General features: G+C 37.3%; 1 protein-coding gene and 1 pseudogene across 3 annotated transcripts in view; one reads left to right on the top strand and one right to left on the bottom strand.

Moving 5' to 3' along the window:
• Positions 1-782: 782 nt before the first annotated feature.
• Positions 783-980, bottom strand: LOC115919577 (annotated as a pseudogene).
• A 3,179-nt stretch (positions 981-4,159) lies between these two features.
• The window catches only part of LOC590611 (ubiquitin-like modifier-activating enzyme 1), a 30,099-nt gene continuing 15,426 nt past the window's right edge, over positions 4,160-18,832 (top strand). Inside the window, exons 1-10 of one of the 3 annotated variants that reach the window (XM_011674098.2) lie at positions 4,160-4,280; positions 11,463-11,567; positions 11,879-11,940; positions 12,469-12,637; positions 13,249-13,383; positions 14,296-14,493; positions 15,005-15,088; positions 16,564-16,710; positions 17,242-17,388; positions 17,935-18,111. In XM_011674098.2, the coding sequence (XP_011672400.2) occupies positions 11,463-11,567; positions 11,879-11,940; positions 12,469-12,637; positions 13,249-13,383; positions 14,296-14,493; positions 15,005-15,088; positions 16,564-16,710; positions 17,242-17,388; positions 17,935-18,111 (1,224 nt within the window). In that variant the 5' untranslated portion in view covers positions 4,160-4,280. Of the gene's footprint in view, positions 4,281-4,769; positions 4,942-4,995; positions 5,096-11,462; positions 11,568-11,878; positions 11,941-12,468; positions 12,638-13,248; positions 13,384-14,295; positions 14,494-15,004; positions 15,089-16,563; positions 16,711-17,241; positions 17,389-17,934; positions 18,112-18,832 lie in introns of those variants that run through there. The other 2 variants (XM_030972970.1, XM_790209.5) reach the window with 2 other exon arrangements.

Genomic DNA, 18,832 nt, shown 5'->3' with positions numbered 1-18,832 from the left:
TAAATGTCCAATCACTTGTCCAGTTAATATACCGATATACTGGCCAAAACCAGAGGAATATCTACATAAAGCACCTTTTTGGCTCAAAATTTATATTTCAAACACTACATCACTCATCAAAATTGTTATCAGAATGAAGTATTTTAATTATCCTTCTTTTGACACCAAATACATGGTGATTAGAGGTTTTACTTCAAAGTTATCTTTAAAACTCGATGTAAACACACCAAACAGGTCCTTAACACACTAATGCATGTATATTGCATACAGTTTATACACAAGTGGGCAAAAATGTTGTTTTTGTGGAAATCAAATCCATAACTTTGGATTGCTATAACTTTTTATTGAAACAATATATAAACTTCTCCTTCGCACAGGATATTTTTGTTGTACATAAGCAAATTCCTGGAAAGTTTTGAAAAAATTCCATTTTCCGATTTTGATTTATGGAAAATAGTGTTTTTTGATAAAATTCAATTTTTGGAAAAAAATCACAAAAATCATGTTTTTTACTTAAATTTGCGATTTTAATTAATCCCAAATTATTTGAAATTGGTATCAAAATGTAGATAATTTAACTCTCTTTCATATGACACCAAACCCATAGTGGTTCAAGGTTTCCTTAAAATGTTATTTACAAAATACTATTTTGTCGTCAAAAGGGCAACTTTTTTGGTGGGGGGCGTCCCCCTAGCCACACCCACCACTTAGAACATGCCAGACGGTCAATTTGTTATGTGGAGCTATGCCATCTTCACATCTGTGCACATGAAAATTGGTTTCCTTCCCAGCTAGGTTGACCCCCCCTGGCTCCTGTACTACAATGACGACGAGCGAGTTATCGAGAAGGTAACACTCGAAGTCCGCTTCGCGCTCAGAGGGAAACGCTATGACTCTTCATCGTGGTTAGGTGTGGGGACACTAGTGTGTCGTAAGAGAACGATACATACTATAGAAATGATCCCTAAAAGTATGATCTTAATTTGTTAAGTGAACTGAAGTAGTATTATATTAAAGGATAAACATGATAAAATATGGTTAGAAATACATGTTTTCCTGGGAAATACCGAATCGAGGAATGGTTAAAGATATTTATACTTTATTAAAGAGTTATATCTTATTTCACAATAATGATTAAAAAGTACTATTATTATATATTGGCCTGGATTGTTTTCTAAGATTAAAAAGAAGTGAAATATTGTGTAGATGCTTGGAAGAGCTGGAAGAGAAGAGCTGTATGATGAATATTCATTAATTAATTATCATTCAAATTTGTTGTGTAATTGATTGTGGAGGCAACATTGTGAAATGTCGATTGATAAGGTGTAAACATGTCGGAGGTAAAAAAAAAATCGCCAGGCTCCAGTTAGTTATGTAATGCAATTGGTGTGTACCGTGAGGTTTCGGAATTAATTGATAACAAATCTTCTCAATCTTAATGAAAAGTACATAAACTGCACACAGAAATGGGTATATAATGGACTATACAACTACGTGCAGGCATGTCCCTTTGGTCAAAACACTTCAGCTATTTTTGTAATGTCTATCATATTTTTAATATAAAGGCATTTGTAGAGCTATCCTTTTCAAGATAAATTTTTATTAAGTCAGTCTATGTACTGATACCAACTGCCCCCAGCCCCCAGCCCCTACGCCCCCCTCTAGGACTACACCTTGTTGGCGAAAAAATCGCAACTGATCTCTCCTACCTTTCTTTTTTCTCTTTTGTTTTCTTTCCCTTTCTCTCCTCTTTCACTTTCCGTTCCCTTTCCTTCCTTCTCTCTCTTTTATGTTTGCTGGGGGGGGGGGCAAGGGCCTTTCGGCCCCTGATCCACGCGTCGTTATATAGCGGGAAACAGTTGCAACTGATATCCCCCTTCTTTTCTTTTCTTCTTCCTCTTTTGCTCCTTCTTTTTATCTCCTCTTTTTCTTTTTTTCTTTCCCTTTCATTCCTTCCTTCTCTCTCTTTTTGTTTGATGGGTGGGGGGGGGGGGGGGGGGGTAACAGCCTGGGAGGCAAGGCCTTTTCGCCCCCCCCCCCCCCCGATCTCCTTCTTTTTCCCCTTTTCTTTTCTTCCTCCTTGGCTTTCTTAATAAATTATAATGAATAAATAATAAAATAAATTATAATTTTCACATCACAGGTGGCCCCCTTTAGTGGTCAAAAGTATGCATACTCTTTGTGATTTATGGGGGTCTATTCGAACTTTTTAGCCTTTTACATAATTTTTAATAAATCGTATGGGAATTACAATTATTTGTTAAATACCTAGCTGTTTTTAGGTGTAACCTATGCCCCCTGCACGGTCAAAACTCAAAAGCATACACATTACATGGGGTTTATGGGGGGGGGGGGGGGGGGAGGTCTTTTCAAAATGTTGATCCTTTATCAACCTTTCCTTAAGGAAATTTAAATGTAAGTTGCACTTTTTATAATTTAATAAATTGTAAGGGGAATCGAAACACTTTCATTAATCAGGATAACAAAATGATGCGATCTAAAATGTCCGAGGTGACAATGTCTGAGGTAAAAATGTCCAAGGTAAAATTGTCCAAGGTAAAAATGTCCGAGGTGAAAATGGCAAAGGTATGAGGGATAACTCCGTCATAATCTCTCGATGTTTTGCTTTCACATTCCTTTTAAAATCAATGTAATCAGCATTATTAATGCCAATAACAATTATGAGCCTACTTTATATTCACCGTACATGCCCGGTTTGATATTAATTGAGGAGGTATAGGGAGGGGCGTCTAAAGGGGCTTCTGTTCCGAACTGAAGCGACAAAGAGGGTGCATGTATCAGGCACGTAGACACGGGGGGGGGGGGGGGGGGAGGCACGTGACCCCCCAAATTTTTTTCCAAGATCGGTTGAACTTTTTTTGACCTCGATCGATTACATTATGTGCCCCCCCCCCCCCAAACATCAAACTCTGGCTACGTGCCTGGCATGTATGGGTGTCAGTTGCAGCTTTTATACCACATCTTAGTGATATGCTATACTCTACGGTACAGAAATTACAAATCTAATGTAGGCTACGACTGCCCGGTTTCTCACTGAAAGGAAAATTGTTGGCTGGTGGATAGTGGCAGGCGTGGATCCAGGATTTCTTGGGGAGGGGGGGGGGGGGGGGGGGGGGGGTAGTGAGCACATTTTTTTTTTTTGCCCTCGAAAATTTAAAAATTTGCATCCCCCCTTGAGCGCCAGGGGGGGGGGAGCACAACCCCCCCCCAAGGTAAAAATTACGTGTTTTAACACGTTTTTTTTTCCAAGGGGGGGGGGGGCCGGGTCCCCCGGGCTCCCCTCCCTCCCCCTGGATCCGCCACTGGATAGTGAACCCTCTTTAATCCTTGATTACATCTTTTTCTGTAACTTTTGCAATTTGAACATTGACCCTTAATCGTTAACTGACGCTTTGATAATAGAGTATAAGTATTTTGTGATAAAGATACCTATACTCTATTATCAAAATAAATAATTTTTGTCATTTTGCGGGGGGGGGGGCAGGGAGGGCGGGGTGGTTTTTTAAAAACCTTTATAAGCATTCTCCCTTAGGACCATGCATGCATACACAAAACAAACAAAAATCAGCATAATAAATAACCTAGCCAATATCACATGTACTAAAAACAAGCATTTTCATTTCACCTCCGCCCCCATGCCCTTCCAAATTATTCGACTATATTACACTAGTGACTGTTGAGTGTTGTGTGGAAGAGGTTGCACACTAGTATTAAAGAAATAATATATATAAAAGGGGGGGGCGTCATCATATATTCCTGAATGTAAAAGGTGCACAATAATATTTAATGACATTTTTTGTTCATATACTTAATTGGTGTAATATTTAGTGTGTGTTTTTTTCAAGTGAGAGAATTAAAGGGAAAAGGGGTTGTCATAATTAAATTTCCAGGTATAGGCCTATATAGGTGCCTATAATTATACCGACCTTTTGTGTCGAAAAATGTGAGGAGCACGTACTGTTTTGGGGCCCGGTTGTATACTATAATTTTATAGGGCATATATACAAATTTAATAGGCAAAGATATATGCACTTGCGTCTGCCAATTAAGGCTTCTCAACTATAACTTATACTCTCAACCCTATTGAATCGACTGTTCGATCACTCAATATCATAGTGCACCACTCCTCTCAATTACTCCGCTCAATGTACGTAGCTTTTGTCTATTTTAAGATCATGACATCAGCATATATAACCACCCCCTCAAATTAAATTCCTTTCAGCGTTTACTCATCAACGCTCTCGGGAAAGGGATACCATGTAAGTATCAATGGATAGCTGATCTTTAGTATATGTTTTTTTCTCTTTGAGTACCATTTGCTTGAATGTTTAATGTGTGTATAGATAATAATACTCTCATTCGAATGTGTTCGCTGAATCGCTGAGCTGAGTGCATACTTGGGCCCTATACCGGTATTATTCAAAAGGCCGCCCAACCCAGTTGATCAATGCATGACAACCAATGTGAAAATGAGAGAATATAGTTCATGGAAATTCCATTTTCAAGGAGCCTTGTATACTTGTAGGCCTAAATTAATATTTTCATCGCACAGATTATATGTATACTGTATGCAACATTCATCTTTTCATATATTTTGCAATGTTGAGTCATAATGAGACAATATATCTCCAGGCCGTATAATATATAGATACGTAGGCCTACGTAATGTTTGTATCTTCCGTATTTTTCGTATATTGCCGCACGACTATATACGAATACATTTCCGTATATTTTACCGGCATAGTCTATTACATTTCTTGCAAACTACCACGTCGTTTAGCCTTGCTATAACGATCGGGAAGAAACCTTTAGAAATACAATTTTACCAAATGTTTTTGTCCACATATTGGTTTATTCTTCACATTTGAAAATAATTTGATTGTTCTTTGGGAATCCCTATTATTCGTTCGGGTTGCTTTGGTAAGTAAATGTATGATAATTTGTGTTATGCATAAACGGAGTTGTGTATGTTGGATGAGACCATTATTTTCTGTGGCTGGTCACGTGAACACGTACACCGGGTTATAACCGGTAGACGATGCACTATCCGGGAAATAGTCGCTGAGGTTGAGAGGTATGACTTTGTCTTTTGATAGCAAAATTTTACTAAAATATGCAATTTAAGACACAATGTCGCATTGAAAGTATTAAATATACATTTAAAGAATATATATTAATCCGAAATAATGATTTTTAGTAATGCATTTACCGTTATTTCTGAATTAAATTAACCCACAACCACGTGCATTATTGCACCACATTCATCGAGTTCATTCATTCTATTGTCGTTTGCATGCAGTGCCAGTGCAGTGTGCTCAGCTCAGTGTATGTAGAATGATCGCGAATCTTGTGTGCAATGAATGGCCTTGAGTGTGTTGGGCAGCCTACGCAACCATCATTAATTTGTCTTTGGTTGTCTAGCATGATACTGAAAGATCTTGTTGTATCATGTATTTTTTTTGCAGAGTGGATTCAGAATCTTGCCTTGTTTGGCAGGGCTAAGTTAGGCTGTGTAAATTAACCTGAACATGCTGGACATTGGATTGGAATGGCCTAAAATAAAAGTTAAACCAATGCAATGGCAAATGCAATGAAAAAGTTTTTTAAAAAGTAGATCTAGAAGTCTAGTCAGGAATGGAACTTAAAAAAAAACACCAAAACCTGTATTTAGTTCAGGGATATCATGGATATGTTCTGCTGAGACTTGGTCTGGCTTAACCAAATCCCTTGTACATAGACCAGTAAGGGCGCTGGTTCGAGAATAAGGATCGGTAATTCGTAGACGCGGTCATCAGTAGGGGCGCTGGTCCAAGAATGAGGATCGTCCTCATAAACAAGGATATCCTCATAAACGAGGACAAAATGCGTCCTCAAAAATAAGGGTCGTCTGCATTTTCGAGGACGTTTTTTTTCATCGGCGCTCTGGGGGTTTCATGTTACAGAACGGCCTGCTGGCGATGCCAAAAACGGATTCCCCGGGGGAAAATAACCCTAGTTGTCCGTCTACTTTTATGGGTTGTCCGTCTTCCCAAGGATTTATTGCTGATAATGTGAAAGTCTCTGTACAATGTCAATGTAAAATGCATCAAGAAAATCATTGCAGAATCCGTTTTTTGCATCGCCAATGCGCCAAATTAAAATTTGAAACGTCTGCAAAAATGCAGACGGTCCTTATTTTTGAGGACGCATCGGTCCGTTTTTAGGAAGACGATCCTCGTTTACGAGGACGATCCTTATTCTCGGACCAGCGCCCCTACTGGTCATGCAGATGCGTCCTGAAAACATTAGGATCGTCCGTTATTGCGCGGATGATTGTTTTTTCCATTCCGAGCGTTGTCGATGCAAAAAATGGATTCCGTGATGATGCTCCGTGATGCATTTCACATTCACTTTGCATAGAGACTTTCACGTTATGAACGATAAATCCTTGGGAAGACGGACAACCCATAAAAGTACCGTAGATGGTTAACTGGGGGTATTTTATTACATGGAATCCATTTTTCGCATTGCCAGCACACAGATCTGGAACCCTGCACCCACAGAGCGCCGAAGAAGAAAAAAAGGCCACGAAAATGCGAACGATCATTTTTTTTTTTTAGTACGCGAGGATATCACTATGAATATGACAGACAAAGAAAGCGGACAAAATATACAGTTCCTCAGGTTGACAAAGGAACATCCCTTCACTGCTATTACATGTATGTAAAAATGTGTAGAACAGGTAAATAGACCTATGCATGTGACAGCTGTTCTAAACAATATTTACAAATAGCAGTGAAGGGATGTTCCTTTGTCTACCTGAGGAACTGTATATTTTGTCCGCTTTCTTTGTCAGTCATATTCATAGTGTATACTAGTTTACGAGGATATCCTTGTTTATGCGGACGATCCTCATTATCGGACCAGCGCCCCTACTGTAGACTGTAGTTCGTCCTGCGGTCACGTAGTTGGAATTCATATGTGCGATTGTGGGAACCTATGATGCTACAAATGTACCGCCCGTTGCGCATACCTCGTGCTTCTTCCCTAAAAAAAAATAGGGCTTGGAAATGTCTTTAAGTGGGAAAATAACGACTATTAGTTGTCAAATCGACTTAGAAGCTATAAAGCCAGTAAGTATTAGTCTGATTTTTCAGACCATTGTACCGAATAGTCGTACGTTTTATGCTGCCCAAAGATTCAGTTTAATTTTGGCCATTAGAAAAAGTGGGTTATTCATGTAGACAAATGCACATGTACCCTTTACAGCTCATTTTATGTATGTTATTACCAAAGATGAAAGAGCCAGTCAGTCACTCAATAGTGTCTGACAGTGAAGTCTAGCAAGTAAATGGGTTTCCTTGCATAATTTGAATATTCGGACACTGCTCAAGTTTAAATTTCACAGATAGGACATCCATAACATATCCATAATTCCTGCAAAGTTCTATAGAATTTGATGTTGGCTGCAAAAGGTCCACCCCAAAAATAATAAAAATAAATCAGACAAACCAATCAAAAAAAAGTTTGAGCAAAATCGGATAACTAATAAGAAAGTTATGAATTATGAAAGTTATGAAATTGGCAACTCATTCATGAGTCTGTGACGTCATTGCTTCACTATCCACTACCGGTACTGTAAATCTCTGTATATAAGCAGAGCTGCCAAGTAGTACGGATTGGCCGTATTCCGTACGGAAATCAACTTAAAATAGGCTACGGACGTACGTTGTTGTTTTTTTGTTTTTTTGCCGACTCTATCGGCAGCAAGCCAGGTCCGTGTTAAAAAGAAAAACCCACGCGGGAAGGACTTTCATTTAACTGCGATGTGCAGTTGAATGTGTAAGATCATTAATGTAAAATAAAAAAGGACCTAGGATAGAACCTTGTGGTACGCCATGTGTAATTGGAGGAATTATTATTTTAAACTTCATTTTGAGATCTATCAGAAAGATGACTTTCAAACCAAGATAACAGACAAATTTGAGTGTTGTTCTAGTTTCCAAGTGGTAAGTCAACACACCGATTACTGAGCTTGGAGACATTGCCAGGCATTGCGCCAAGTGGAGGGGCACCCCCGACTTTGAATTTTTTCGGCGGCAAAAAAGTGCATATTATACACGGAGATTAACGGTAGTGTAGATCTAGTACAACCCTAGTACAACATTGCCGATATGCATGCATATTTTTTTCACATGGAAAAAATACTGATTTTTGTCTTGCCTGCGTAGCAAAAAGCGAGACGTAGGCGCCGCTTTTCCGGTGACGGCTATGGCTGCGGCGGCGGCATCAACATCAAAAACTTAACCTAAGGTTAAGTTTTTTAATTTTTGATATAATTTTTAAAGTATAAGTTCTTAGTCAATGAAACTTTGACTACAGGGTAATCAAGTATCCCCAATCATGTGAGTAGAATTTCAGATCACAAACTCAAGGTCAAAGGTCATTTCAGGTCAACAGACTTGGACTACAGGTATGCTGTAGCATCATCATCGAAAACTTAACCTAAGGTTAAGTTTTTGAATTTTTGATATAATTTTGAAAGTATAAGTTCTTAGTCAATGAAACTTGGACTATAGGGTTATCAAGTCTCCCCAATCATTTGAGCAGAATTTCAGGTCACTAAATTAAGGTCAAAGGTCATTTAAGGTAAAAAAACTTAGACTTTGTTGTGGCATCAACATCAAGATTTTCAAAATGCTTCTTCTTCGTTATTTTTCAACCGAATTTTGATTCTGATTATTTCATATGATAGGGCTAGGAGGGGGATTTAAAATTTCTACACAGAATCGTGAAATTCATTATCTATGCTAATTTATGCAAACCAAAAAATGCAAATTTATTCCAAAAATAACAAAAATTGCTTCTTCTCCCTCATTTCTTGACCGATTTTGATTTGGTTTTCCTTATATGGTAGAGCTAACTTTGGTACACTAAACTTGTACACAGAATTTTGAAATTGTTCTCCATTAATTAATTATGGTAATTTTATGCAAATTTATTCCAAAAATAACAAAAGTTGCTTCTTCTCCCTCATTTTTTTGACCGATTTTGATTTTGTTTGCCTTATCTGGTAGAGCTAAATTTGGAACATTAAACTTCTACACAGAATTTTGAGATTTTGCTCCATTGATTGTTTATGGTACTTTATGCAAATGAAATGAAATTATGTCCCTTCCAGGGCATCAAATTTTTATTTTTTGACCAGTTCAAAAGTGTAGCACATAAAATTTACGATATTTATTGTTGCGAGATGCGGATGAGTGCTACGTCATTGACGTTCTAGTTTATCATATTGAATTGCGTTATGCAGGCGAGACCGCCGAGAGCGTTTCCCTTGTTTTGTAAAAATACTGATTTTGGGGGATAAGAATACTGAAAATGCAAAATGAAAGTCTGGGGTGCACCTAATACACAGGTACAGAATATTTTGAGTCCTCAAAATGCTACTTTTTAGTGGTTTCTGAAAATCTCTGTGTCTCAACATGAATTACATAATGAAAATAAAGAATAGGATCTACTATTTGAAGTTAAACTACGTTCCTAATTTGAAGGGAAGAGAATTTTTTTTTTTTTTTTTTTTTCTGTCTCGATAAATTATGCCCCTTCACAAAGCACTTTGCCAGCCGAAGCTCTCCCGTGTCTCCAGCTCACTCACCTGTATCCTGCAGCTCACTTACACAGTGGATATTGACTCACCACTCGAAATCTAGCCTGTCCAAATTTCGGTTTGGACTCGGGAGGAAAATTTTTCTGTCATCTTTAGTTCTAAAAACAACATTGTTACTATTCTTTTTTACTTTGACTTTTTGACTGTAAAGTCGTAATAAATAAAAGTCCTTCCCAATTCCATGCAGCATGGCTTGGGTTTCCGAACGGGACCACACGCTGAAATAAGAGAATCTGAGGTGGTGTCTTCAAAAAAGCAAAAGCAAACCCAAAAGGAAAAAAAAAAAAAAAAAATTGTTTTAAATCTCTAAAAATAGGGGTGCGCCTTATACACAGGTGCGCCTTATACATGGAGATTTACGGTAATTGTTTTCCTTATATTGATATATCAAAAATTTCCCAATTCCCCCCTTAAACCTTATTTCTTCACACCAGCATCTAAGTGATATTGATAGTAATATGTTTTTGTGTGGGTGCACAAATAAAGAGTAATTTTTTTCAGTTAAATCATGAAAAATGTGAATTTAAATGAAACTATTTATATAAAAGTCAATAAAAATCAAGTATGAATATGCAATATTCAAAAAATGTTATTAATTCTTCAAAGTTGATTTTCTTAAATGTCATGCACGTAATATTATACAAATCATATACCAGTAACGTAGACAAAGGCACAGGGAAATCAAGTTTTGGGGAATAAAAAGGGAATTTAATGGGATTGAAATATATACTGTAATTAACGGTGTATAAACCGCACCTTTTTGCCGCCGAAAAAATTTAAAGTCGGGGGTGCGGTTTATACCGGTACACCAAACAAATTTTTTTTTTTTTTTTTTTTTTTTTTTTAAAGTTTCGATTTATACCCCTCCACCTGGCGCTATGCCTGACAATGTCTCCCAGCTCAGTAATCGGTGTGTTGGCTCACCACTTGGACACTAGAAAAACACTCAAATTTGTCTGTCAAATTTGTCTGTGATCTCAATATGTAGTTGATAATAATAATTCCTCCAATTTTTCTTCTATTACATGGTGTACCACAAGGTTCTATCCTAGGTCCTCTACTGTTTTTGAATTTAATTAATGATCTTACACATTCAGCTGCACCTCGCAGTTAAATGAAAGGCCTTCCCGCGTGGGTTTTTTAACACGGACCAGGCTTGCTGCCGACATAGTCGGCAAAAAAATGTCGACCAAAAAAAAAAAAAGCGATTTCCATTGGTCCATAGTTTTTCCTAGTTCCTTAACTTCCATATTAGTTATCTGATTTTACTTCATTTTTTTCTTTCTTTTTCATTTGTCATTTTTTTTGTCATTTTTTAAATGAATATATTTCATTATCCTTTTTTTTGGGGGGGGGATTTTTAAATCATGTAATTACTGTGAGGCTGTCTTTGTGTGTAATGTGTTGATAAGTTTGATCTGTTTTGTTTGAGATTTATTTTGAAAATTCAATATTTTTGTTAGAATGTGGCAATGTGCTGTATGAATCATCAGTTGATATGTCTGTATCAATTCTTGTGCAGTATGTTCACCTCTGAGCCAAGACCTTACCTCATCTTGATAATTCCTTTCATTAAGGGGCACTCCTTCCTTCACCCAGCCTGGGAATAACAGGAAGTAGTATTGAAAGCCCTTAATCAAAGTGATGACAGAGAAGGGGAAGGGAGAAAGCTCAAAACTAGACCTAAAAACACAAAGAAAATCCAGGGGTTGAATGATGGTCAGACTGATTAAAGAAACAAGTTTGGTTCGTTGTTTCGAGATTTCTTTGAATTTCGTTTTTTTGTTTTTAGATGTCTGCGAGTAGCTCTGACGCCCAGACATCACCAGCTGCAAAAAAGCGGAGGCTCGAACAGGAGTCTAACAATACCAACCAGAACTCAGTCAATTCTAACAACGTGAGTACACCGTTTGAAAGAATCTGTTGTATTGTCTTGCCCCTTTCATTTGTCACATGCGATACTACATGTACATGTTGTAAAGTTAGATTGTTAGATAGCTACATGTCGATAGCTAGATTGAACAATTGGATTAAGTTGATAGACAGATGGTCTTGTTTGAATATGTCTAGTGAATTAATCAATTTCTGAACATAGAATGTAGTTTACATAAAGAAGTACAATTTCATATCTCTTGTAATTTGCAAAGTAGACATGCCTGTGCAGCTTATACATGTATGTTATTTAATATCTCTTCTTCTTTCTGACAGAGGGAGATGGCCAAGAATGGAGGGCAGGATGAGATTGATGAGGGGTTGTACTCCAGGCAGCTGTAAGTTGACCCTTCCTTTTATTTTTTTTTTTTTTTTAATTCATTGTACATCTAGAATAATAACAAAAATGGGTCTGTGTTAAACTTCCAAGCACATGTTTATAATGTGTCAGTGCCTAAAGTAGGTTATTCATATTTCTAGAATTTTAATGTAAGTCAAATTTTTATACTTTTATAGTAGTAAAGTTGTTTCATCAAGAGTAGATGAATTGGTAGCTATGAATACTTCAAGTTCAAATTGTGACTGCCATCTCAGTTACTTTTTGTTTTCCTTGGTATGAATAACCCTGCCAGCAACTACTTAGCCAATTTTGTAACTCATTGGGGCTCAACAGGTATATATTGAAGTAAATGGTCATGTAAATGTCAAAAGGATTTCCAAATTAAACTTTAAAAAAAAAAAAAAAAAATCTTTTTTTTGGGGGTTATAGTTTGTGACTGAGAATATATTCAATTCTTGCCCCATTTATTCCTAAATCCACCATTTTCATTTTCACTAATCTCACATTCTCTTCCCATGTCCATCAGGTACGTACTGGGTCATGAAGCCATGAAGCGTATGGCTGTATCCAACATCCTCATCTCTGGTGTGAAGGGCCTTGGAATAGAGATTGCCAAGAATGTGGTCCTGGGTGGCGTCAAATCAGTGGTCATCCATGACGAAGAGGACGTCTCCATTCAAGATCTGGCCTCCCAGGTCAGCAAATTCTTCTTCTTTCTTTCTTCCTTTTTTGATTAAAAAATAACCAATGTAGAGATCTTGTAATTGAAAAAATAAATGATTCTTTGATACACCCAAATTTTGTTGAGGTATTGTCACAAGTAGTGCTTCTAACATAGAACTTTGAATCTGAAATGTAGTTAAATCATATGGGTTAAAAAAAAAAATCTGTTGCAACACAGGAACCAGTGATATTTTATTTTGTCCGTTAGCTTACAGGTAATGCTAATTGTTGGGAATAGTCCAGGGGCATGTCAATTTTCTTTTCTTCTTCAATTTATCTATTTATGAATACATGTACGAGGGTCAAAGATAACCAACCTTAAAACTTTGATTAAGAATGATTGCCTTTTCAAGAAGTCATGATTGATTTCATTTTTATGATTTTATCTCAGAAATTATCATCATCTTGGATTTCAGCTAGTTTGCTCTTAAAAAGGAAATTCATTATCTTGAGTTTAGACCATCATGAATCACCACGTGAAACCTGATTTTCATCTATGCTTACAGGTATATATTACCTCTAAAAGAGGGATAGTAGTACTAGACTTTTAGATAAATCTATTGTGCTTCCCCTAAACCTGCAGTTCTTCTTCCGAGAGGCAGACGTAGGAAAGAACAGAGCAGAGGTAACGGAACCAAGGCTGGCTGAGCTCAACAATTATGTATCTGTCACAATAAGCAAGTCGCCCCTCAATGAACAGTTCATGAGTAAATTTCAGGTGAGTAGCTAATCATCTCTGTCAACGGAACTGTTATAGACCATTAATCTGGAAATCATCAATCGTATGTGATTGTTTGATATTAATTAATCTTTTTTTGTTGATTTTGTGATTAACTGAAAAAAATCCAGATTCCAACTATCTGCAGAATTCCTGTTAATTTTGTATTATGCGTAAGATGGATGTTGGCTGCCTTTCCTTTCCATTTTCTCATTCATCATTCACTATGACCCTGTTCATTTTCTTAAGTATCTTTCCATCCCTACTCTTCAGATTGATACGTTATTTACGTGATTGCAAATAAAGCAAGTATGATGCTCCTAGAACAAGAAGTAGTCGACCTGCAAGTTAATGTCTTCAATAGACTTATTAATGTAGGAGGATTGAGGATTCATGCGTTTATGAAGAACACGATGGCGTTACTTGGTTAGAACTTTGACCTCATGGTTACATGATCACTGCTTTGCCACCAAGCCATCTGGTTTTCTATATCTTTATGTTCTTTTCCCCCTCTTCTTTTCTGTTTCCAATACTGGGCCAAATTTCTTATAATTTTGATGATTCCAGAACCTTTATTACACACCAATACTTACTAGCGAGATGATCAACCTTTTCTGATCAATTCTACATTTCTTTCACAACAAAATTTGCCAGCACCATTCCTTAAAGCTTTGTCTTTTGATTGGTAATACAAGGCTAAAGTATGGTGCCAGATAAATTATGTTCCTCGCATACAAACTGCTGAAGTCTATGGGTAGTTTGCCGTACAGGATTCATACATATATCCTCGTAAGGATCACTCTTCTCTTTATTATTTCTTTATTCTCTGGTGAAAAAAAAGAAAGAAGATATGATAACCAGAACTCAACTTTATCTTTAATTTATTGTGTCCATCTCTCCTTGACCGTTCAGGTTGTAGTCTTGACCACCAGTAGCCTGGAGGCACAGCTGAGGATAGGTGACTTCTGCCACTCCAAGGGCATCCATCTGATCATCGCCGACACCAGGGGTCTCTTCGGTCAGGTCTTCTGTGACTTCGGAGACGACTTCACAGTGTATGACAGCACTGGAGAGGAGCCGATGTCTGTCATGGTGTCTGCTGTATCAAAGGTATGTCCACCATGGAAGGTTCTAGATTCTCACATTTAAAGCCTGTCTGTACTAGTTTGGCCAGGAGGGATTAGACCACCCAGCGTGTTCACTGACAGGTGGTTATCTCATCAACTCAGCTCTCAATTAACATAAGAAAAAGAGGATCATGGGGGACCAACGGGCACCACTTAGGCATTGTTTTCTTTATAGTAGTAGCTACAAGCAGTACAGTCACAGTGGGGCTTTAAGATACAGGTAGTGACTTGGTAGAGAAACAAGTTTGGGAGTATTTATACATTTTGCTTTCGATGTGAGAAATGTATTCAATGTTGGTGTGAGTGGGTAAATTCTATAGCATAGTCTTTTGTTGCCTTTATAGTTTACTTTTCAACATGTATTCTCAAAGTTAAATTGTATCTCCATGATTTTGAATAGTACAAATGTTTGACCAATATTTTCAAATGCAGTACCGGTAGTATTTCTCAACACTTGATAAAACTTACGTTCATTCATCATATTTTTTCCATAGGATGATCAAGGTGTAGTAACTTGTCTTGATGAAAGCCGCCATGGTTTTGAGAGTGGAGACTACGTTTCATTCTCAGAAATAAAGGTAAATGCAAGCTAGTCAATTTTTCTAGATCCCTTATTTGTAAGATACAGCAAACCTGACACTTTTCTAAACGTGAAACTACACAAAGTGCAAACGATAATCGTTGAGTCAAATGTAATATGATTATTATTCTATGCCTGTAAAGACTTGTCGAAATTTGCCAGCACCATTCGTAAAAGCTTTGTCTTCTTCTTGGTAATACAAGGCTAAAAGTAAGGTGCCAGATAAATGATGTTCCTCGCATACAAACTGCTGAAGTCAATGGGTAGTTTGCCGTACAGGATTCATACATATATCCTTGTAAGGATCAATTTTCTCTTTATTATGTCTTTATCCTTTCATGACAAAAAATGAAGGAAAAAAATGATGAAATTCATATTGTCTAGTTCCCTGATGTGTAAGATACAGCAAAACCTGAAGTTTTTCGTAATTTAAAACTCCACAAAGTGTATACAATCATTGTTCAGTCTAGTGCTGTAGTCAAACGTTTAATCGTCCGGTATCCGACCGCCCATGGCGGATTCCGTTTTCAATTGGACGGTTTCGTTTTCCCGTTTTTTTTTTTTTTTTTTTAAATAATTTTTTTTTTTTTTTTTTTTTTTTTTAAATTTTGATTTATGCCTCTCCACCTGTAATATGCCTGGCAATGTCTCCTACCTCAGTAATCTGTGTGTTGACTTATCACTCCGAAACTAGAACAACCATCCAATTTGTCTGTCATCTTGGTTTGAAAGTAACCTTTGTAATAGATCTCAACTCAATATGTAGTTTATTATAATAAGTCATCCAACTTTTACACACGGCGTACCACAAGGTTCTATCCTAGGTCCTCTACTGTTTTTAATTTACATTAATGATCTTACACATTCTTCTAAAAACAACATTGTTACTATTATTTGTGACAAGTTCACAAGCACAAATTGGCGCCTTCAAATGCACCTCACAGTTAAAAAAAAAAAAACATTTTTTTTTTTTTTTTTTTTTTTTTAAATTGTTTAACCGAAAACTGTCCGGTTTTGACTGACGGTTAAATGGAATTGGAGATATCCGTGATGTTACAGCACTAGTTCAGTCATGAAACCATAGAGAATCTGAAGCTCTTTGTGATAATAGCATGCAAACGTTTCTGTGTTTACTGTAATTTCTACAAATTTTGTCTTGGTTTTTATGGTAAATCAATCATTAATATTACAAATGAAACACAACATGGGAGGAAAAGGGTGTGATTTAAAGTATTAAATTAAGAGATGAGGCGCTGTGACTCAATGATCTTGTAACCAGGAGGTTTGGGATTCGAGACCAAGTTGTTGCGCTAGTGCCCTTTGGTAAGGCATTGATCCTCATTACCAATTCCCTTTGAGAGGACTTAAAACCATTGGTCCCCTATCTGCTTACTTGGAGGCATACACAGGCAAATTTTACTGTTTCACACTGTATCTGTAAGGTGTATTCACTTTCCTTCATTGAATCTGTAGGGTATGACTGAGCTGAATGGATGCCAGCCGAAGAAGATCAAGGTTCTTGGACCTTACACCTTCGATATCGGAGATACCAGTGACCTATCAGACTACGTCAGGGGAGGAATTGTATCCCAAGTCAAGATGCCCGAGAAGGTTACATTTGTAAGTATCTTGACCTTGTTCTTTAGTCAGTCGGAGAGAAAAGGGCAAATTGATTGAGGCTAGCTGAATGTGTCACCTATTGTTCCACTGCTATCAATTATTACATTTTTTTTTTTACTGTTCTTTCATGAAATAGATGTAGCCATGCTTGTGAAGCAAAAAATTGTGACAGATATTGTGACAGATATCCCCCCTTCCTTTAGAGACATATGTACAAAATTCAGCACCAAGTTTTAAGCTTTGTCTTCTGATTGGTAATACAAGGCTACAGTAAGGTGCTAGATAAATTATGTTCCTCGCATACAAACTGCTGAAGTCAATGGGTAGTTTGCCGTACAGGATTCATACATTATCCTTGTAAGGATCAATCTTCTCTTCATTATTTCTTTATCCTTTCATGACAACAACAAAAATTAAAAGGAGAATGATGAAATTCATGTTTTCTACTTTTATGCCTAGCACATAACTAGGTGTTTAAAACCGCCTGCCTATACAATGCACTGCATCATTTCTTTCCATCTTATCTTTTAGAAATCATTACGAGAATCCTTGGCAGAACCAGAAATGATTATAACTGATTATGCCAAATTTGACCGCCCCGGCCAGCTTCACGTCGGCTTTCAGGCTCTTCATAAGTTCAAGACAAAGTATGGCACACTTCCAAGACCAAGGAATGATGTGAGTATTCTGATGTACAAGTGTGTCATGGAATTGAAATTTTGTTTTGTAACCTATCGCCTTCAATTAATCCCATCTTAAATTCTATCTATCAAGGTATCTTCTCCTAGCTCAGAAGTTGATTGCACCATTTTTTCCACAAATTTCTATTTTCTGCCACCCTAGTACCCTCTTGCAGTGTCATTCCACTCCACGTCTTAATGTTCCCCTCCCAGATATTTCTTGATTTTCCTCATGGTCTAGTACCTTCTACTTTTCCTTCCAATAAATCCTTCAAGAGGCTCTTATGCCTTTTACTGTAGTTACAGTATTTTGCCTTTTTTTTCCTTAATTATTCGTATCAGGATGTTTTGGTTAAGCTCTGCCATAGCTAGTATTTCTCTGTTGGTTTTGATATCTTTACATTGATATTCTCATTATTTTCCTGTACACCCAATGTTCAAATGTTCTTTTCCATATTCTTTGTTGATGTCATTGTTTTGCTCCACACAATAGATCAGACCAGAAAGGAAAAATATTGATTTTATCCTTCTTTTTTTTCCCTAGGATGATGCAGCTAAAATGATCGCTCTTGCCAAGGAGATCAACTCCCAGGCATCGGATGCATCCAAACAGGAGTCTATCGATGAGAAGCTCCTCACCCAGCTGGCATACAATGCTTGTGGTGATATCTGTCCAATCCAGGCCGTCATCGGTGGAATGGCTGCGCAAGAAGTCATGAAGGTAAAGCTTTGTCCCTCTGTAACAAGGGAAAGATAAACCCTCGACTGTGTCAAGTCTTTTTCACAAGTGAACTTCCAAGAGTTAGTTTTCGTCATAAGTGAACTTCCAAGAGTTGAATATGGCTCGTACTGCTTTGGTTCATTATTACGTAGGGCATTCAAAAGAAAAATTGTGGCAATTAACTTCACAAAGAATATCCCAGATTCTGCTTTTATATGTACAGGTAGTAAAATTGTGTGGTTAATAATTGATAAGTCAAAGCTGAAAGATTGACATTAGGGACTTTTAGATTCTGCACGACGAGAACATGGACTGCCCTTTAAGGCAATGTGAGGTCATTGCCAGTGCCTTAAAAGGACCGTCACATTGTCTTAAAAGTGAAGGAGGGCATGTCCCTGTATCTGTCTGTCTGTCTGTCTGTCTGTCTCTCTCTGACTCTGTCTCTGTCTGTTGGTCTGCTGTTTTGAAATATATAATGTTCCTCTTTTGTGTGTATTTTTACGCTTTTGATTTGTAACTGTTTCTTTCTATATCTGTATCTGACAATGTATTGTTTGTAATTTGTGGAATGGACCTTGTGGCAGATAAGCCTTTTGGTAGACAAGTTATCCAATAAAGTCAACTTCTACTACTACTCTCTCTCTCTCTCTCTCTCTCTCTCTCTCTCTCTCTCTCTCTCCCTCTCTCTCTCTCTCTCGCTCTCTACCTATGTCTCTGTCTC

This window comes from Strongylocentrotus purpuratus, unplaced genomic scaffold (genome assembly GCF_000002235.5).
Source record: "Strongylocentrotus purpuratus isolate Spur 01 unplaced genomic scaffold, Spur_5.0 spur5_scaffold_6, whole genome shotgun sequence".
In the NCBI taxonomy this organism is placed as follows: domain Eukaryota; kingdom Metazoa; phylum Echinodermata; class Echinoidea; order Camarodonta; family Strongylocentrotidae; genus Strongylocentrotus; species Strongylocentrotus purpuratus.
Note: the sequence above shows the minus strand (reverse complement) of the source record. Positions and strands in the feature narration are given on the sequence as shown.